Genomic DNA, 23,803 nt, shown 5'->3' on the forward strand with positions numbered 1-23,803 from the left:
CTTCATGAGAAGCCTCTTGGTACACAGAGTTTCCCTTGTGCCTTGTCTTATTTGTACAAAAATCTAAAAGGACAAAGGTACACTTAGTCTTGTCTGATTGTACTCTTCAAAAAGTATGAAATCTACAAACCTTAATTGACATAGGTACACCAAGTTCAGTTTATGCCAACTCGTTCTAAAATATATGATATATTGTATACAAACCTTGATAGGCATGGGTAAACAAAGTTCAGTTTATGCCTACTCGTTCTAAAATATATGATATCTTGTATACAAACCTTAATTGGCATAAGTACACCAAGTCTTTCTTGTTCTTCCTCATCCTGTAGTATATAATCTAACATCCCTTTCTTTATGGCATATCTTCTATCACCCTTCATTTCCTTTTAACAGAAAAAAATGTTCTTGTTGCATATTCCTGTTTATAAATATATTAATTTGGACCTCCTCTTACTGATACAAAATGTAAAGAATAAGATTTCTAATTTCTCTCTACTAAACCTTAAGGAAATAAATAATAGCAGCAGAGGTAAATTAAATAATTATCTTGTAAGACATAGTATATATACACTCCTAGCAGAAGTTTTTTAAATAAATTGCTATGTGTCTCAAATGTCGTCCACTATTGCTAAAGTTTAAAGAATAAAAAGATAAACATCGAAGTCCAATTACTCTCAATAATAGGATCAGGTAAATATGGTGTCAAACCATCATACAAAATTCAATAGCTGGTCTCACTGGAGTTTGGCCACCAAGTAACTGGTTGGAAAACAGTATGACCAATAGAAGGATAGACCAACACCATTATTTACACAGGCAAATGTGCCACACATGAGAATCATATGGTTTGCATCATACAATTACCATATGAATCGAGCACCATATGATAATCATATGGTTATCTTATGATAATCACATGTTTTTCACAAACATATGATTATCATATGTTTTCAAGCCCATATTATCATATGAGAATCATATGATAATCATATGACTACCACATGATAAATATATGATTTTCATATGATTATCATATGAATCAAGCACCATATGATTATCACATGTGGCACATTTGGCTGTGTAGACCTCTCTCAGGGGACCAAACTAAACCCTAAACTTACCACAAAGAAATCTTTGGCAGCTTCAGGATTATCAAGACGTAACTTTGTTGGTACAAACTTGTAAATGCCTTGAATTGTACCTTGTTCAAGAGGAGATACCATCTCATTTCCTATAGATTTGTCTATCAAGCTGTAATACCTGGAATAAATACAATTAGGAAGAATGAAAAAAAATTCAGTATGTGAAAGTTCAACCATTTCTATTTATGTTTTAGCTACCAGGTGTTTCTGTAAATAGGCTGCATTACAACCTATGTTTAATTCTTATTTAACTGAACATATATATGGAATTGAAATTCATATAATATTATATCGTATTTATCTACGATAGCTCAGTTGTAAGATATTATAATAAACCCTAAAATAGCCTAATTTTTTATTCTGATAGGTTGAGAATGGAAATTAAAGTAAAAATAACCCTCAACAAATCAATATTACGGCACCAAAGTCTAGTGCACTAAGAATATGTAGCTTGTTTACAGCTATACCTTTGTATATCTTTTTGCTCAGGTGTTGGGGGTCTGGATAGACCATGTGTAGAAAAGTAAAATGGAGGAAACTCTACTTCTAATATACTCTTGCTATATTCATCATGTAATTCATAAAATTCATTTTCTTTTGTGTCTGTTCCATCTGCTTTCTCCTTCTCTACACTGTTTTCTTTTTCTTCTTTAAAAAGAATAGTAAATAGAACGTTCATAAAAAGATGAAAAATATGTCAAAAAGAACACAAACATGAAGTAGCATCCAGTGTCATGTTAGGTATACCACCACTCAGATAGCAATCCTAAAAATCAGGAAGTTGATATCAGACATTCACTGAAGTTGGTTACTCTGTGCCCCATCTACATTAAACCACACACCATATTTGCATTCAATCCATCCATTACAAGCTGAGATAGTTGTAGCAAAATATGGACAGATGGTTCTAATAAACAACCCATTTGTTTATAATGAAGTCTAATAATTAGAATACAAACTAATATGACATAAGCAATGATGTTATTTATAAATGTCTATTAGTTTTAAGTACAAAAAATATACAATTAGCAATTTATCAAAGGAGAAAATAAAATATTGGATATGGTATTTAGAATCAACATTGCCTATGCTCTGAATCTCTGAGTTAACATCTCAGGAAAGTGAAACACTTTCTTATGATTTTTTTAACCAAATAGATTCCATTCTATTAATCCCTACTGAACTACATGCATAGTAAACATTATTTCAAATCCTAATGAGTGACATACCAGCTTCCGAAGGTCTCTCTGATATGGTGTCCATATCATGTAGATATAAACCAGACGGAGGTTTACCACTGTCAACACTCTCAGAATAAATACCAGACTTACAGATTTCTTCATCAATACTTCCATTGTGAGGGTAGTCACCATTGCTGTAATAATGACCTGAAAGAAAAAAATACGTCATTCCATCTCTCAAGCAGTAAAACACAGAATTAAATGGAGTTATTCCCCTTCTTTCAAAATTATGTGCATTGGCATAAATATCAAACAAAAAAGAATAGCTATTGCTCTCTATCAGCAACATATGTACAACCTGATATAGAAAGGAAAAATAGATAACTTAATTATGAATTCAACAATTTTGACAGCCAAAGAAAAAGTATAGCCTTTTACTGCAATGTTGGGAATTAAAAACATTTTTGCCCTTTGATACCCTTTGCACTAGTAATTGTGTCAAACCCCTATCAACTTTAATGATCTATACAACAAATCAACAACTTAATCCTGTTCAAACCATTCAAATTATTCTCTTTGTACCAACAAATAGCTGAACTTAATTCAAGTCATTTTAAACATAGATTGAACCCAAAATATAATGTGGTAATTGTACAAAACACTTTTGAACTTATTTTGGGTGCAGTTCATGGTACAGAAAAAATATAAAAAGAACTTGCTCAGATACTGCATATATGGTATAGATTTAAAAGTAACCCATGACATATGAATTATCTTAGATGTATTTAAACACATTCCATTTTACTTAAGTCAGTTTGAATAACTGAAATAACAGAACAATTCTGAACAGTTAAAAGTCAAACACTTATTCATTCATTCTTAAGAATTTTCAAATTTAATCAATTTTACTTAAGTAATTACTGATGTACATAGATTCATTTTATGGCAATACTTAATACAGTGAACTCTTTCTCAACCAAACCCTTTTTTGACTTGGTTCAGTTTAGACAGGTGTTTGGTTTAGACAGGTTTCTTGGTTTACCAAGGTTCAAAATACATTTAAATTTATGTAGACATTTTTAAAAGTGCTTGTTTTAGACAGGTTTGGGATTATTCCAGGTTTGTTTTAGACAGGTTTGGGATTATTGTTTGTATTATACAGGTTTTGAATAATTCATGGTTTGGTTCAGACAGGTTTTATTCAGGTTTAAGTTCAGACAGGTTTTATTGTGTAAAATGTAATTCTAATAGCTGAGTTCTTGGAATAAATGTAAATGACATCCTTCCTCAATTCTTTTTAAAGTGAATACTAAATCAATTTGCAAATATTTTAAGAGCTTCATTTAAATTTGTGTTTGTTTGTTGGGGTTTAACGTCCGAGCAGCAATATTTCAGCTATATTCAGACGATGAACATGAAATTAATGATAAAATGAACATGAAATGATGATGAAATGAAAAAGGGATGGGACACAAGGATAATGGGGACGACAAATTTTGATTGCCACTGGAAATAGGGAGAGGTAGGTAAGGTCAGGCAATTTAGCCTCCTGTGGCGGAGCCCTATCGTTCCTACTCCGGGAGAATACCACAGTAGGGTTTTTTAACGTGCAAGGAACGTGGCATCTTTCCCAACACGATGCACCACTATGGTTTGCGGTCAGGTTTTCTGTATTATAGCCTAACAACCCCAGCATGTAACACGCCAGGGGTACCCCATTCCACCACCTGGGGCACACATCCCAGTTGCTCTGTGGGTAGAGCGCCCTAGGCCCCGTCTAGGGTTCTCAGCACTATTTAGTCGCCTCTTACGACAAGCTTAGCGCTGCTGCAGGCCTATTCTTTTAACACCCGGACCTGCACGGGGATTTAAATTTGTGAGACACACATAATTATGCAAAGAGTTTGAAATTTGAGAAAACAGGCACTATAAAGTATAACAATGAATCATCTATAAGGATCATAACATGAAAAATACAAAGAAGCAAAATTGGGTGAAGTCTTTAATGCACAAACAAAATAAAATTTGAAATGAAAGAAATTTAACTGGTTGCTATTTTAAAAGATTAATTTTCAGAAATGTCTATCATATTTCATTCAAATATACACACAACTTGACAAAATTACCTGTAATTACATGTTTTATTGATACTTAGGTGATATGAATTATTCAAAACATAAATAAGTAGATGGGAAAATCTATACCTTCTCACACACTTATTATCAAGTAAGCCTACCCGGTTGGAGGGAATCAAAATATTTTAAACTGAATTTGAATGCTTAAATATATACCATATTATATACTTAAATGTTAAGTTTGTTGCATAAATTATGTTTTTACTATCAGTTTACACATCCTTCATTGTGGAGTAATAGGGGTATGGTTGAATGTCAATAGATCATGTCACAAAACAAGTAGCTTTGTATATTCACTACTTTTTCATTCCACCAACCACATTTATTTACTGGTTTATCAAGGGTTCTGTTTCACTGTATTTTCAAAATTAAAGCCATATAAAATAAAACCCCAACGTCAATCAATTTTGATATAATATTGAGGATAGGTCTGATTTTTTATCAGACTGTAGTGAAACAATGTCAAGGACAAACACATATACAGTCATTTGCAAAGACTGAAAATGATCACGTGTACATAATTCTTAAAATCTGAAATTAGGCCTCTTCATATTATCCTGTTAGGAAAATATCATTCCCAAAACCATTTTTTTTCATTCTGGAAAAAAGCATGCCAAAAAGTGTCTTTTTTTCATACTTTGATCACAACATGTTTTGTCAAATCGGTTTAAATTTCATTGCAAGCTTAAAATAAATCTAAGTTGAACCCACAACAACTAGAATCAAGAGGCCAGAAATTTTCTACCCCTTTAAAAATCATGTATTTACAAACACTTGAATATTAATCTGGAGACAAATGGACAAATACGGAATTGGTCATTACACCCAGTATTACGGAGATACATGGACAAGTGTGGAATGGGTCATTACAGCAAGTGTTCCAGAAATACATGGACAAGTGTGAAATGTTAATTAGACCCATTGTTCCAGAGACACATGGACAAGTATGGAATGGGTCATTACACCTAGTGTGCCAGAGATACATGGAAGAGTATGGAATGGCTCATTACATCCAGGGTTCCAGAGATACATGGACAAGTAAGGAATAGATTATTACATCCTGTGTTCCAGAGATACATGGACAAGTAAGGAATAGATCATTACACCCAGTGTTCCAGAAATACATGGACAAGTGTGGAATGGATCATTACACCCGGTGTTCTATGTTATCCTAGTAACCTCACATACCATGCCAATAAATTGGCTCATGCCAGTCAATCAACTCATACATTTATCATAACAAATGTTTATTCCTACTTTAAAATTTTCAACTCTGTCAGTTAGTTCAAATAGCTCATGTTTATTGCACCCCAAATAAATAGTGACAAAGAGTTTTGCCTTATCAGTATAATAATGTTCTTTGTTAGATATTGCCACTTCAAATTCGACATTTGTCTTTTTCAAAGAAAGAATAATTCCTTGAATTCTGAATATTAATGATATATCTGAAGTTTCTCCTTCACAGAATATCACCAATGTAAACAACTACAAGGCTGATGTTTAAATTTCTCTGTGTATTATTTCTATATCTATCAAGTTACAATTTTTATTGTTTACAAAGCATTCTTATGTAGAAATAAAGGTGATTAATATAAATTCCTTCCATAAATATCACAGTAACAGAAGGAGAAGATCTGTCTTCCATACATTTATATTACATTTTGTAAAAACTTTGTCATAGTTATGTATAGTTCTATTGACACTGTAACTATAGTGTTCTCTACACCTTTTGAAAAGGGCTGTGTAATCCAGGTAAAAAAAGGGCACTTTATTATTAATTTATAAAAGCAAATTAGAAGGCACATCATGCAAGTATTAACATTTTTTAAGGTAAAATGAAGGAAAAAGGCAGAGCACTAATAGAACCTATAAAAAAGGGCAAAAGGGGAGGGGGCAGGGTGGTGGGCGGTGTTGGCGGTTCTTGTTCTACTGAAACAATCTGTAGCCAATACTAAACTACACAGTCATTTGAATATGCATAATAACCAAAGAAAAAGAGCCAAACTGTTGTTGCAATATTGCTGACATATTTTATTTCATTTACATAAATACACTTTATCATAGATAATACTCCATTAAACATGTAAAATCATCAAAGAACAAAACTGCTGTGTAACTTTCTTTATAATTAGAGATCCCTGCTTAGAGTATAACTTACTATTCTACAAACTTGGGACACCTATTAGGTGCTGAAAGTACATGGATCAATTGTAATTAACCAAAATCAAGTAGTTTTTAAAACTTCAATCTATTCAACAATAAAACTCTATACTTCTCAATAATGTTTACACTCTTACTTTGATTAATACATTTTTAAAATCATGTAAGACACTCTCTCCTGTTATTACATTCGATCTGAAAAGCTGAGGGAAAAAAAGGTGGAACAAAGGCTTCATTGTATCTAATCTTCAGATATAAACCTAGTCAATATCGAAGGTAAATATATTTACTCATAAGTTTTTAGCCATTCTTTTATTACATTGAAAAATCCAATTTATTTTCCTAAGCATATCCAAAGATAAACATGGGTGCTCATTACTTGTTAACAAGTCCAATTTTCTATCTTTATAGAAAGGACTTTAATCCTAATGGTGAAAAAATTAACTACTTTCCCTTCAGAATGTGATAAGTACTTTTACAATAACTCCAAACTTACATGATGTTAAATCAATGCTATGATTTTCCTGTTTTCCTAACAAATAATGGGATGTTTTCCTTGCCTAATATTTAAACATAATGCCTATATAAATACATGCCATTACTATAATAATTTTCTCCAATATAAATTAATGTCAAATATAAAATCAAGTAGGAAAAGTTAAAAGTGAATAAACACTATACAATAATTAATTATGTTATTTACTTTTCTAGGTGGTGTTAATTTTCAATTCTAATTCCAGGAATTTGATTTACTGTTAGATAACAAAAATGTCAAAAACTGTCAGTCAAACTGTACTTAATTATAACAATTAAGCTATAACATTTAATCTATCTTCCATTGGTGCTAAAATATCTCTGTATTGCATACACTGCGAATATGAAAATTATGTTGTCAATTGAATTATTTTATATATTATAGAGTAATCCAGGTAGTTTTCTACTAATATGCAGCTCATGGGTCAATTTTTTGCACAAGAACTGTCTTGCAGCTACACCTAAATGCATTAATACCACCCAGATTTTAAACATCAGACTGACATCTTACTGTTAAGTTAGAATAGATGTCCATGTGATCAGACTGACATCATACCGTTCAATTAGGACAGATGTTCGTATGATAAGAAGGACATCTTAGTGTCAGTAAAGACACATGTCCTTGTAATCAGACTGACATCTTACTGTTAAGTTAGGACAGATGTCCATGTGATCAGACTGACATCTTACTGTTAATTTAGGACAGATGTCCCTGTTATCAGACTGACATCCTACTGTTCAGTTAAGACAGATGTCCGTGTGATCAGACTGACACTTTACTATTCAGTTAGGACAGATGTCTGTGCGATCAGACTGACATCTTACTGTTAATTTAGGACAGATGTCTGCATGATCAGGCTGACATCTTACTGTTAAGTGAGGACAGATGTCCATGTGATCAGACTTACATCTTACTATTAAGTTAGGACAGATGTCCACATGATAAGACTGGCATCTTACTGTTAAGTTAGGACAGATGTCCCTGTTAGCAGACTAACATCTTACTGTTAAGTGAAGACAGATGTCCGTGTGATCAGACTGACACTTTAATATTCAGTTAGGACAGATGTCTGTGTGATCAGACTGACATTTCACCGTTCAGTGAGGGCAGATGTCCTTGTGATCAGACTGACATCTTACTGTTCAGTAAGGACAGATGTCCATGTGACCAGTCTGACATCTCACTGTTCTGTGAGGACAGATGTCTATGTAATCAGACTGATATCTCACCATTCAGTTAGGACAGATATCCATGTGATCAGACTGATATCTTTCTGTTCAATGAAGACAGATGTCTTTGTGATAAGACTTGTATCTTATCGTTTGGTAAGGACAGATGTCCATGTGATCAGACTGACATTTTACTGTTCAGTTCAGACAAATGTCCATGTGACCAGACTGACATCTCACCGTTCTGTGAGGACAGATGTCTATGTGATCAGACTGACATCTCACCATTCAGTTAGGACAAATGTCTATGTGATCAGACTGATATCTTTCTGTTCAATGAAGACAGATGTCTTTGTGATAAGACTTGTATCTTATCGTATGGTAAGGACAGGTGTCCATGTGATCAGACTGACATCATACCATTCAATTATGACAGATGTTCGTATGATAAGGACATCTTAGTGTCAGTAAAGACAGATGTCCTTGTAATCATACTAACATCTTATTGTTCAGTTAGGACAGATGTGCATGTGATCAGTCTGACATCTTACTGTTCAGTTAGGACAGATGTGCATGTGATCAGTCTGACATCTTACTGTTCAGTTCGGACAAATGTCCAAGTGATCAGTCTGACATCTCACCGTTCAGTTAGGACAGATGTCTATGTGATCAGACTGACATCTCACCATTCAGTTAGGACAGATGTGCATGTGATCAGTCTGATATCTTACTGTTCAGTTCGGACAAATGTCCAAGTGATCAGTCTGACATCTAACCGTTCAGTTAGGACAGATGTCTATGTTATCAGACTGACATCATACTGTTCAATTAGGACAGATGTTCATATGATAAGAATTACATCTTAGTGTCAGTAAAGACAGATGTCCTTGTGATCAGACTGACATCTTACTGTTAAGTTAGGACAGATGTCCATGTGAACAGTCTGACATCTTACTTTTCAGTGAGGACGGATGTCCATGTGATCAGTCTGACACCTTACTGTTCAGTTAGGACAGATGTCCATGGGGTGAGACTGACATCTTAATGTTAATTTAGGACAGATGTCTGCATGATCAGTCTGACATCTTACTGTTCAGTTAGGACAGATGTCCATGTGATCAGTCTGACATCTTACTGTTCAGTTAGGACAGATGTCTGTGTGATCAGACTGACATCTTACTGTTAAGTTATGTGATCAGACTGACATCTTACTGTTCAGTTAGGATAGGTGTCCATATGACAAGACCACAATCTTAGTGTCAGTTAAGACAGATATCAGACTGATATGTTTCTGTTCAATGAAGACAGATGTCTTTGTGATAAGACTTGTATCCTATCGTTTCGTAAGGACAGATGTCCATGTGATCAGACTGACATCTTACCGTTCAGTTTGGACAAATGTCCAAGTGATCAGTCTGACATCTCACCGTTCAATTAGGACAGATGTCCATATGATTAGACTGACATCTTACTGTTAAGTTAGGAAAGATGTCCATGAGATCAAACCAAAATATTACCATTCAGGTAACTACTAGCTTCACTCTGTATTCCTGATGAGTTGATTGGTGGAAGTTTGGTGTGGTTCTGGTACCCATTACTGGTACTATAATCTGGTTTCTGTGTTACCCTAGGTGATAATCCTAATCTCTCAACTGTACCACCAAGATTATCTTCTTTTAGATACTCATGTAGACTGAAGAATAACAAACATGTCAGCTACTTGCTCAACAAAACTGTTTCTATTGTTTAATCAACTTTAAAAAAAAAATAAAATGATCAACATTTTTTTAAATGAAGAATTTATAGTAAGCAATATAAATTTTCAAGATTTGTAAGAATTGGAAATACATCATAAGGTTTAATATAATATTTGTGAATGTTTTCCTTTTTGTATATAAACTGTGTTTATTAAAACACTATTTTGTTACCTTTTGCGCCTAGGAACAGGAAGTGACTGTCTCAATCTTGGATCCTCGGGGCTGCTTGGTCTGAATGGTCGAGGGGTAAGGAAATAACTCTCCTCTGTCGTGAATGCTTAAATTGATAAGCAGAAATCAGTGATTACTTATTTAACTCTAAGAAAAGACCAACATTCATACTACTGTTGTGACATACTGAAGAACCAATACAAATGCCCTAGTCATTGGGAGATTATCACTTACATTCATAACAAATAATTAGCAGGTTATTTCTCTGCATCTTATATTTACCAATCAGGAAATCATTCAATACTGGATACAGTACATTTGAAAAAATTATTTGCTGTCTGCACCAAGAAAAATTATTAGAATTAAAAGCTTTTATTCAAAAGGTGCCATGTTAAAAGAAGCTTGTGTCAACAAACTGTGGACAATGTAAACTTTCATATTGAGACCACTATTAAAAACTTAGTTATAAAACAAATAAGCCCTATATAAAAAAAAACAAATTTTTCAAACCAGTCTTTCATCAACTGTACAAATATAACCAATAAAAATTAAACTAAGAATTTATGTCCTATATTTTTACTCTATGAATGGAATGTTGTGGATATGGATATTCATCTATAATCACAAATAAAAACTCCCTGTATGTTCTCATGTAATTAAAGAGATCAGTTTCACTTAAGGATAAACTAGGATCATAAAATTAATGTACATGTAAATTATATTGTAGTGCATGTATGATAAAAGACATAGGAATATTTGTCCATGGATTACATTAAATAGGAAAGTTACAAACTTACAAAGTAATGAACAGAAAGGAACGATTTCAACAAGGCTCGTCAATAATTTTTAACTTTTTAATAAAAGTGATTAAATATTGTTCCTAGCCTTGCTTTGTTGGTAAGGAGTAATTTGATCTATTATATTTGCTTGTTCCTTTTAACACCTGGTATATGGTAAGAAAATTAAACTAATAAATTGGGAAAAATCAAACAAATTCTCTGAAGTTAAAAGGTTCTTGACAATGGCACAAATTTTGACCAATCTATGGGGAATTTATAAATTGGAAATATTTAGTACATATTCTAATTCATAGAATTAATGTCAAGATGGTAATAATCAACCTGCATCATTGAGCAAAACACAAAATGATGTGTCCAATATTACAAAACAAATTCCTAGCTAGGGACTAAAACCAGCATCCAACATCCTGCAGCCCCTCAACTACTGGGGCAATAATTAACATATAAGGACTTTAATGAAGGTCACAAAGGAAGAACTGAAAGAGTCATATTTACTTTCCATTGATTTGTCAGAAAATCAGGCTATGTCATTGTAACTAAATCATGGGCATGTCTAGGTCTTCATGCCTGTCTAAGTCAAATTAAGCTTGAAATGGTTGTAGACTGATACAATCAAAGGTTTTAGACTGTCCCTGATCAGGGGTAAAATGAGAAGGTTCAGATCCAACCTAAGACCTGCTATAAAAAATATATAGGTACTGCTTTCGTAAATAAAAAAAGTTTTTAAGACCCACACATATACTGAAGTGCCCTTCAATTCAAATGGAGTTGTCAGTCATTATTAATCTTTATGAAAAAATCTTATCCTAATAATTATAAACACCAACTAATATATCATATCTGGGACAAGTGGCGATATCACTTTCAAGTGCAGTTTAGACAAACATATCTAAATATTAGTAGAGGGTCCTGTCCATGGAAGCATTGTTTGGTTATGTTTTTTTTATACACTCATTTTTGCTATTTAGTAGGTCCAAGTTTTCCTATTTCATAAAAAGTAAATTTATTGTTCAAATATTTGAACAGTGCTAGGACATAAAAGTATAATTACCTCTGAATGAGAAGCCAAATGATTGAAACATAATAAATTAATGGTAGTCAAAATGGGAAGCAGAAGATCAGAATATTTTTTTTCTGTATTTCACCATTTAGAATGATGTTTTGTAGTGTACAAAAAATAATTAATTAATATAATAATTAACCTTAGTAACCTTTACTCAAATACTGTTAACATTAATCTTGCTCCAATACTTAGCCATTACTGAGTAGAGAAGGGTCAATATAATAGCAAATAATACTATATTTATAAAGGATGAAGTGTAGCTGATACCAAACATGTCCCCTTTGAACATACAGTGTGGCCCTTCATATTTTACAATGATTGAAAGTAAAATTTAGAGAATGGCCTATTTCAATGAAATGCAGAATTTAAATGAGCCTTTCTTTAATATTCCTTGACAGAAATTCAGATTTCAGAGAAACATTGTCATAAATTCTGTTATAAATGGAACTTTACATGCAGGGCCTTTAATACAGACTAGTCAAATTTTGGAAATTATTGCCTAAATATATCAAAGGATTAGTATGTAGTCAGATTAACCTGATTTACATAAATATGAATGTTGATCATGGTGTAGGAAAAACTGTTTTCCTGAAACTTGTATGAAAGGTCACCAAAATTAAATCAAAATCTCATTAGAGAAGTCCATAACCTAAAATGAAGCTCAGACAACCATATATAGAGACTACTTAAATTTGAAACAACTGTTGAAAACTTTAATCTAGGTGATATAGATGATTGACCTTAATGGCCTTTAGAGTATTGTTATGGCTACTTGTGGGGTAGATATACTACAGTTAAATGACGCCCATTCACTTTGACTAGCCACAGGATAGAACTGTGTTGATAGTTGACAAATATTTATATTTACTCCATATATCAATTCAATTGACACAAACTAACTTCTTCTCTGCATTGATCTTCTAGGTATAACACAATTTTTAATTCCTTTTCAGAATTCTTTAATACTTAACTTATCAATAGGTCAAAGTCAATTGGGAGGGTTTTAAGTCATAACATGTAAAAAGAAATATTTTTATCTAGGTCTATAAATACCCAAAAGACTAGTTTCACAAGAAATATCTCCTTCGTTAATGAGTGGTTTAAGTTAATTACCTACAAGGGTAAAAATAAGATTTTTAACACATAAGTATTAGAAACAATGTTAAAATCTTAATTCATCATAGAAAGTGGAGAAATAGATTCAATTTAGAATAGGCTGAAGGAGCTTCAATTGCTCCCATGAAATCTGTAGACAACTTGGATTGTAAAAGGGCATGAAATCTCTAACAGCAATATCATCACTTCCTGCTGATTAAAATGTCACATATATTTTTAATCACTGGCATAAAATGAGAGAAATAAAATATCACCAATGCCATACATACAATGTACCTTGTAAGTGTCTAACACAAAGTTATATGGAAAATTAGTTTTACATAAATTTACACCTGAACAAAAACAAATATGACACCTCAAAATAAGCAAACAAAATCATTTTAAAAAGGACTGTAGTCAAAGAATGGCCTCAAAAAGTCAGGGCTCCTGTGTCAGTGGGACAATACAAGTGGACTTGGCAGCCCTGACATTTTCAGGATAAGAGTGGCCATGCAAGAATTTGTAACATAAAGTATATATATATATATATCGGAGTCATAAATTGATATTTGAAAAGCCCTATCATAATTTAAACCATTTCACTGAACAAAATTTGCTATTTTGTATAAGTTCCTTAAAACAGTTTTGAAATGAAATGAAATCAAATGATTTTTCATTGTCAGACGGAGCTAATATTCATATCAATTTTAATTCTTTACAAGGTAAAGGCCACTGGTCATTCAAAATATTAATATAAGCCACTTTACTTTGTGATTAAGAAGGTGTAAATGAACAGTTCAGTAAAAATACATTGTATCAGGAGTCCAAATATGATTCAAACAGTGGTGATTTTAAACTTTATTGAAACAGCGGCAAGTTTTCAATAAAAATAGTGGTGTCAATGTCCCCACATTTGTACTGACCACCTTTCATTCACCTTGGGCTTATTTCACTTTAAAAATACTGATATGGCAAACATACTAGACTATTTAAATAAAACTGGAAAGTAAAAGATCATCCATCATATAAACTTTTGTAAAAGCTTGAATTATAGTCTAAGAATAATTGAATGTAAGTGTTTGTAAGAATCAGGCAAAATGGGAAAAATCACAAACATGCATGTCAAAACCCCACTGTTCTGACAATGTAATATCACTCAACTTCAAGGATAATTTCTCTATTCGAAAAGACCATTATTTGATATCAGCATCACTGGCTTTGCACAGAAATTTTTCAAAAGAATCTTAGAAAAATGGTTTTTGACAGAGTTATCTGCCCTTGAAATGTTCAGCATAATGTGGAAAACCTTGTCTGTTTTCCTTGGTGCAAGTAGTCAAATTACACTACCAAAATGATGGTTTTTTTAAACCATGTTTTACCAACTGCCTAATTCTTACAGGGACTGACATTTAATGAAGAAATATTACTTACAGAACCTTGTGGTATCATAAATATATGATGTAGTAAGATGACGTGCCTGAGGACTGTAGTTATTCCCAATAGAATCACTGACATGACGGAAGTGTTTCTGTTCTTTAGATGGTGCTGCTTTAGTAAATGATCCCTGTTCTAAGATTTTTGGCTTTCCACTGTATGCAGGCTGCAATAGAGCAGGCATAGTAATGGTAACTAAAATGGTATATACATGTACCTTGTTCATGTATGAAGGGCAGTGTTATACAACACTTTAAATCAGAACATTCATTTCTACTCTTTTTAGTATTTTCAGTAAGGTTCATACATGTATCTTTTTTAGGTGTACTTTATGGTTCTTTTGAGTCTTACATTTTGTTCAACATGTGTTGTAATTTTGGTGTTCCCAGATTTGTCTTTTCAAAGGATTTCCTTTCATTTGCATCTTTGGTATTACTTCTTCTTATATATATTTGACAACATAAATTGAGTTAAATCAAAATATTCCAAAAGGACCATAGCAAGGTTTCTACTTGTTCCTACATCTATTTATGACATTAGGTTACCAGGTAACTTGTAGATCCAAATAACAGGTTGATTTTTTTTCTTATGATACAAGAACTACACACTGCAAATAACTCATACTAGATTCATCTTTGTAATACTTCAATCAACTACAGGCTGACAGACATACAGACAAATAAAATGTAAAACAATCAGCACAGCAAACCATTAAATATGAAGGCTCAAGAATTAATCTGAGGAAAATATACGAGACATTTCTGCACTAAGCTTCAAAATAGTGGAAAACCCAAACCCATCACTCATGGTAATAATGTAGAATATTGACTCCACAGGAAACTGCAAAATATCTTTAAGGAAATTTCTGATACTAAAAGACCATAGGAGGTCCATTATCAGTTTATATTTTATTCATAATAAATTTGTTCAATCATTCTCATAACACTTATTTCAAAGGTTTTTCCTTTTGTCACAAATTGAAAGGATATTGAAATATTAGATATAATATTGTAACTAAGATGAAAGAACAAGTTTTGCACTGTCACCTAGGTTCAATTATGATATTTTACCACAATGTAATTGATGAATGTATGAATTACATAATGAAATGTTTTTTTTCCAGATATTTCAATAAGCAAGTTCTAAATTCCATGATACATGTAATCATAAATAAATTTATATTGAGTTAAAATCTCATGATCTTTCATAAAGTAATCTATTCATACAAGAAGATTTTAATATTATACACAGTATGACTGTGAATAGAGTGACATTAAAATTCTCCCTGCAATGCAGGAGATAAAGTGAAGATATCAAAATATAAACATTTTAATTACACCAAGACAGTTCATATTGATTTCAAAAGTTCTCCAATCAATCAATAGAAATCGAACAGAAATATATGATTATCTTGGAACATGTAAACCTAAAACAAACATATTTAGTTCAAGAAAGATTTACCAGCAGATATTCTCAAGACTTATCTCACCAAAGTATAATCAACATTATTGTCGTGTCAGGTATAGGGTTCTTCGTCGATCAATCTTTAACCTAAATAACCAAAAGTGATTGAAACATTCTACATGTCCCTAGTAGCTATCCCCACACTTAAAACTTGATCATTTTGATAGCGTCCTGGACAAAATTAACTAAGTTGAAAAATTCAGATATGGTCAAGGGATATTTAATGAACATTAATGTAAACTGAAAAAATAGTACACACAAAATAACACTGTATATTGTATGATGTTTTATATTTAGTTGTTAACCGCAATTGTATAGACAACACCACCAGTTATTCCTATTTTTCTTTTTTTAAAGTTAATAACTGTATCAACTTACAGGGGTATTGATTCAAGGTTCAACTAAAATATTGGTCAATAGGAATTTTAAAATTTGCCAAAGGACCATTTTTTTTTTTTTTTCAATTTCAAAAGTCCAATTGTGAGGCTAAATTTCATTAAACATCTCTAAATGAGCATAATTTCATCACATTGTGGTAAAAAATGGTTTTTGTAATTGATTATTTGGTACTTTACCAAGGGGTCTTTCTTTTCCAATTTGTTGCTGTGTAAGTTGTCTTTTTACATCTAATTCCTATGCCCTGGATTTTTTTTTCTTCAGAAATCCTAAGATTAACACTGAACCTACCACCGTCAAAATATGGTAGTCTTACTACAGGTTGTAACAAAATGTCATTAATTAGAAAATGTCATTTTGAAATTATTTTTCTGTCTTTCCAATTGACTCATCAATAATTAATCTTGGAAGAAAAAATGAAGTTGACTAGAGCTTGTATAATTCCCTTTTTGTTATGAAAATCTGAATCAAAATAAAGCTGTTGTAGCCTGACTTCTAAAGTACATTTTTTATAAATTAGAAAACAATAGACTTTTTCTGTAGTACAAATACTTGATTGAACAAATGTACACTATAAAGTTAGAAAGGTAACAACATTACAGGAAAACATTTCAGTTTTACAACAAAGTATCATATAACTTGTGACTGTAGAATTAAAACCCATTAGAGTTAAATCCATAAAGGTCAAAAGTTGACAAAAAATTGGTGATTTATGACAATTGTCTGTATACTGGATACCATGCTACCCCAACACTATTAACCATGGTATTTTGTCATCAACACATGTATCTAGGATAAGACACAAGTACTTAAAACCTGTCAAGTATCAAATAAGGGTGTACATTAGGCCTCTTTCACATATTACATAATGTAGACAATCCTATTTGAAAATTCAAACTTGTGAAATATTCGGCAAAAGTGCCTGTCTATATCTGCAGTGACATATTGATCAAAATATGACAAGATTTTTTCCGCTGCATTTATTTGGACATGTTCCCAACTGCAAATTAGTGTAATACAATCCACATGAACCAGGTTACCTCTTTGAACTAGAGTGGAAAAAGGAGTCTAACATTATTTGGGTGACAGCTTTATTCATGTGCTAAATTTTGTACAAATATGGTTTGTTCCTATACTTGCATTACATAACATGTTATATCATAGTCCTCAAGTATTTCCAAAATACAGCAATATCACAGGATTTGATACAAATAGTCAAGAGACATCTAAACATCTAAAATAACATTTTCTTACAAACATGTGCTCAGTGTGTCACACTAGTACAGTATATGTTTGACTGATAAATCATTCTCATCCTTAAATGAATGAAATATCTGCTATTGGACGTAAAACCACAATTCTAATATGATGTGCTTCAAAGCTCTTTAGACTACAGAAATGGTAAAAAAGTGATAAACACATGACCAACATATTGTGTAACACATAGGCTGTGTCTAATCCTATTAGAATCGAAATAAATCAGGGAAACTCCATTTTATTATTGTTTTACCACAGGCTGGCCATTATGTTACTAATTAACCCCTCACGTTCACTCGGATGTAAAACAATGCGACAAAAATGGCCAGGCCTTGGTAAGACAATGATAAAATGGAGTTTCCATGATTTTTTTTAAATTAATTTAAAAAAAAAAACTTACAAGGTATAACATTAAATTGTAATATCCACACAAATAAAAAACAAACAAATGTAAATATGTTCAAATAAGCATTTTTAATAAAACCTAATTGTTGCTAAACAAATGAACTAAGTTACCATTAAAACCTGAAGTACATGTACCTCAATTCAAGATTTATTAGTACACCAGAACTTGGGAAATACACCTCTTTGCTTCAAAAAGTTGAGCATGGAATTACCTCCAAATGATAATTAAATCTCCCATTCATTTTAAAATTAGGTAATTTAAATGTGTTAATACAAGCCCATTGATTTCAAATAGTTATAATAGAAAGACAAATAATTCATGTCCAGATAAAATAGACTAAATTCTTTTCAAGTTTTTCTGCAATGCCTCTGCAATTAAAAGTGAGAAAAATAAGACCATGCACACCTTAACTCAGCTAAGTAATTCCCCAGAGTAATTATGGCTATTAAAAGAGAAAATATATTTTAACAGCTTAAACTATGCCAAGGTCCAAACAGCCTTACTGCATATAGCTACCTTACACATTCTGAAGTCATTTAAAGGGTAATTATGTGCAAAGCTCAGTTATTGAGATTCAGTATTAATTTAAATGACCTCCCCTTAGCCAATTAAATATTTACTTTTATATTCATTCTAAATTAATCTGGTCCTTCTTCCTGTTACTTGATCAAATTATTGGTCAATTTTTCAATACTAAATTCTAATCTACTTAAACCTTACAATTATATTTCTATTCCTTTCAAATATAAGAAGCTCTGAAAGTTGTTAAAGCAAATTAGCTCATGAATTTATAAAAATAAATTGACCACGTCTTAAAGTAGGGAAGAAACAGTAGAAGTGAAGTACTCTAAACATATCAATTTTCAAAATTTAGAATGTTAGTAAAAGTCAGTCCAATTCAGTGGCTTTTTAAAAAGCACCTTACACTCATTCAAAGAAGTACATGTATTCCATTATAAAGAGACTTACTAGCTTTCTTGGCAATTTATACTTGCATTTTGTCTTTCTTGTGAAAATACCAAAATTAAGTTCATTTTACACAGTCGTCTGTTAATGACAGCAATGTCATACACCAAAGAGCTGACATTTCACAATTGTTTGCCAAGTTTTACAATCATTTAGAGTTTCGCTCCAACATAACGATTGTACAACCATTTTTTGTCTTCTAGGACATTATTCAGACAATATCTCCATAACAACTACTGCTTTTTACATTGGTCTCCAATTTAACCATAAGCTAGAGATTGTAGCTGAGTAAACCATTGTCATGCTTGAAAATTGCCCAAGTTTCAGTCATCAATTAAGAATTACATTTTGGTGAAATGGTGTGTCTAAGTATAGTATTCATGATTGATGTTAAGAATAAATACAGTAAACTGCTGTTGAGGCTAAAAAAATAGCACAAAGAGCAAAATTTCTTTCATTTTTCGAATCTGATCTACATGCAAAAGATTAAGTACGGGAGAATTATATTTTTTTTCTAATTGGGTTTTCATCCATCTTTCTTAATTTGTTTGGTTCATTAAATATCTACTGTCTGACCTTTTCAAATACCTTTACATACTATTACATATTAGATTTAAAATAGTTAAATATGTACACATAGCCAAACTCATAAATCTCCACACCATTCACTCACACTACTTAAACTTATATCATGACATTGCATAAAAACTATTTTGGACCATACAATTCAATAGCCCCTACATAATGTTTAATAAGACAGCTTATCTTGTTTTAATAAATATTTTTTTCATCCAAAAAGGGGCATTAAAAATGACCTCTGAAATTCTTTAAATCAATGATAAATACATGTATTGATTCTTTACAAGTTATTAGCTGAGGTGTCTAACAACAAAACACTTCCAACGGAATGTGATGAAAAGTCTGAATGTTGTGTTATTATAAATTGGTCCTTTTGAACTGTAATATATGTGTCAACATCTGTAACTCCCAGAGTTGGAAACATTCATTTAAAAACAAACTTTAAGTCGAAAAATAGTTGAACAGGAAAAAATGTGGGACTTTTTATTAAATTTTAGAAATAAAAGTTTTTGCACAGTGCTCATAGTACATCAACTAATTGTTGGGGTTCTTTGTCTCATTAGTGTTTCCCCCAAAAAATGGTTTTTGCAATTAATTCACATGCTAATTTATTTTACATGATTTGCAAGTGAATTTCAAGTGGTTTTCTCTTGAATTATACAAATAGAAATTGTGACAGCTTTCATGTGAAATTCATGTGAATTTAGTCTTTGTGTTATTTCCATGTGAAATCTTCAAGTGAAGTTCATTGTAGGTGAACTTCACATGAAAATCATGTTAAATTCATATGAAGTTCACACGGAGCTCAATATTTACCCATACAAACCTGTAGTGCCTGTATTTTACTATAGTTCTTTGTAACATAAATTATCTACAGTAAAATCTGGCTGAACCAAACTTTTAGGACTGAATGATTTCCTTATTTCATAAATAAGCAAATCTATTTTCACAATATCAAAGTACTTTGATTGACTGATTGATTGATTGCTGTTTAACATCCCATAGCCATTCAAGGCAAGAACATTTTTTTAATCGAATAGACCCTGTTTTGTACCAGCACAATATGCTTAGCCAGATTTTAATACGTTACCTAAGAGGAATGTCACCCAATTCAAACATCTCTCTCTCTCTCTCTCTCTCTCTGATATATAGCATGCAAAAATAGAAGCAGTCACTATACCAATTTTAAAGTGTTTGGTATATTTGTAATAAAATGACTCCACCAGGATGGTATCCATGACCTCTAGCACTCTATAGACATGCATAGATCCACAAGACCACAAACAGATGGAGTTCAGGAAACTTTAAATATAACTTCTGAAGATGACTAGTTTACACAGATTTCAGGTTTATTCTGTGTTCAATTTTCACTGTAATTACAATATAAATTTAAACACCAATATTTTCTTTAAAAAATAAACTCCTTAAATGATATTACCCAGTAATGTGAACTGTTCAACAAACATTGCGCTTGAATCATATAGTCAACATAATCTTATGATAAACCCTTCTTTATTTCCATAGCAGTTGATTTTATATCTTTACAAAGTCAAGTGAACTACAAAAATGCACTTTTTGCCATAAATACTGATTAATAATCAAAGTATAATCTTTATACAAAACAAGACATCTATTATAAAACTATAATTTGATACAAAACTGTTCCATTTTTATGTATTAAATGGCCATGAAAGTGACTATTTTCAACAATTTTCAACTTAGATGGCAATTTAATTGCATATACACTTAAAAGTAAAATAAAATGAACATAAAATGTTTGCATCGCTGAAGTTAAAGGTATACTGATAGGATGTAGCCTTCATATTCCATAATTAAACAACATGATACCTAAAATGGAAGTTGTGATTTCATGAACAAATGAAACGTAGACAAAGTGAAATTATCAAGAAAACACCATCTAAGTCTGAAGCCTTATCATATAAATTTAAATTATGAAGGTGGCACTTTTGACTAGCATTATGAGGATAATATAGTTGACTCTAAAGGTCTTTCAAAACTCTATCTTACAGTGGAGTGTGAGCCCCTTTTCTGCCCAGACATCTATGACAACTTCACTTTTACCTACACCACTCAGCAAACTCAGCTCTTGTTAACCTGTTTATACTTTCTCTTAAGTTAATCTAGAATGTGAAAATCATCACATGGTGTAACTGCTAAGCATCTACCATTTAAAAATCTCTGATAGTATCCAGTAATACAGGATCTACCATATTTAACAGACTGACTAAGTAATATACTTTAATATTCATTTAAACAGGGTATGGGAAACACTATGTCATCTTACTAACAGTAAATATATAGACATATATTACAATATATATCATATATTTAGATTAAAATATACTCTTTTTTGTATATACATTATAAGTGTTTGTTTAAACCCTATATCTTTAACCCTATATTGCATACCCTATATCACACCTCTAGATCTATATCACATTCACTATATCACTCTCCTAGACCTATATCACATACCTTATATCACATCTTCACAGATCATACTTAAAATATGGTTAAAATATATGTGTTAAAATCCTTATCACATGCTGTATCAACTCTCGACCTATATCACCCTGCAGGCCTGTAGCCCTTTGGGATGATATAGGAGTCTCAGGTTGATACAGCATGCGATACAGATTTTGACATGTAATATTCAGTATATAAGACAAACAAAAAGGATCAATATTAGATGTTGATGCCAGAGAATCTACTGTAAAAGTCAATTCAAACTTCATATGTCACAACATTGAATTATTTCCCCTATCAAATACCCCTTCCCCTCCCCAAAATGGAAATTAGAGAAGCTAAGATAGAAGATAAAACTTGATTAGGGAGCTCATAACCTATATCTTATCATCATTGGAGCATCCAACGGGAAGTTCCTGGAACCCCCTTCTGTCAAAAACATTTGTTTATTTCAGGCATTATTTGGGCAAACTATAGCCAATAATATCCTGCAACCCCCTTTTTCATTATTTCTGCATCATATAAAACCATATGTAAAATGGACAATAAAAATAGGTGTGCATTTCCTTTTTACAGCAAAAACTGGCAATCAAGATCAAAAATGTTTTTTAATACAATCACATGAAATGAGGCTTGAAACTGCATCTGTAGGATAATGATAGACAATAATCTTTGATGTTGTGAGAGAGACATAGATTAGTCCCATCCATTCCATGTCATATTCATGCTTTGTTATTTCACAATCATCCAGACTCTTTTTCCTACTGCTTTCAATTATTTTAGACAACTCAAGAAAACAATGAAACCAATATGTCTGAGAAACTTAATAGTTTTTTTATTACCTAATTATTGTAATTTTATTTGTAATTACAACCCATCAATAAAATATTTACTTCAAAACATCCAATTTATCCTACATAAAATTATTTGCCTGGAAAAAAGGATGTTTAGTCAGGCAATCGAATGGCACGATAGAGTTAAGATTAGATACAAAGAATAGGATGTGAGAAACAATCTACAGAAAAAGGAAATAATCATAACAGTTGAATTTTCGTGATAGGAAATTTGATTGTTGCCTTTTGCTTTGTGAGCAAGATACGAACAAAGCTTTGAATAATCTTAAATGATAGATCTTCCAATTACGATGAATGCAGTTCTAGACCTTTCAAGTCTTAATACATGACAATTCATTCAAGAGATGCAGTTTGTTTTGTTTTAAAGTGTCATGTTAATTTAAGACCTAGCTAAAATGATCACTTTAGCACTAGCAATTCTGCCTTAAAAACAATTCTATTGCAAGTTTAAATTTAAGCATTATTTACGAGTATCTTAAACAAATGAAAAGAACTTTTCATACTTGGACGTTGTCAAACTTTTAAATGTGGTAGTGGACTGTTATTCATTGATTTAACATTTCACATCAAATTTCACAAGTTCACTTTACTTTCTTGCCTCATTAGCTAAGAATATTTACTTTTTCAGTACACACAAAGAGAGGTAATTATACAGGCAGAATCAATAAAAAAACAGTAGACCTTTAACAATGAAGTTCATTAGATTTCTTTATTCATACTTTGTAACAAAGTAGTAATTGACATGTCACTCT

The 23,803-nt window shown here is 31.8% G+C and overlaps 1 protein-coding gene across 10 annotated transcripts in view; it reads right to left on the reverse strand.

Moving 5' to 3' along the window:
- LOC148629090 (dynein axonemal heavy chain 3-like) overlaps positions 1 to 23,803 on the reverse strand; it is a 96,656-nt gene that overhangs the window by 62,648 nt on the left and 10,205 nt on the right. For all 10 annotated transcript variants that reach the window (XM_088543565.1, XM_088543561.1, XM_088543557.1 and 7 more), the window contains exons 3-9: positions 14,640 to 14,808; positions 10,251 to 10,356; positions 9,840 to 10,015; positions 2,372 to 2,530; positions 1,610 to 1,790; positions 1,122 to 1,260; positions 279 to 383 (exon numbers count right to left, since the gene is read on the reverse strand). In XM_088543565.1, the coding sequence (XP_088399691.1) occupies positions 279 to 383; positions 1,122 to 1,260; positions 1,610 to 1,790; positions 2,372 to 2,530; positions 9,840 to 10,015; positions 10,251 to 10,356; positions 14,640 to 14,808 (1,035 nt within the window). The remainder of the gene's footprint in view (positions 1 to 278; positions 384 to 1,121; positions 1,261 to 1,609; positions 1,791 to 2,371; positions 2,531 to 9,839; positions 10,016 to 10,250; positions 10,357 to 14,639; positions 14,809 to 23,803) is intronic.

This window comes from Perna viridis, chromosome 1 (genome assembly GCF_037379345.1).
Source record: "Perna viridis isolate PV_CMFRI_1.1 ecotype Kerala chromosome 1, ASM3737934v1, whole genome shotgun sequence".
Lineage (NCBI taxonomy): Eukaryota > Metazoa > Mollusca > Bivalvia > Mytilida > Mytilidae > Perna > Perna viridis.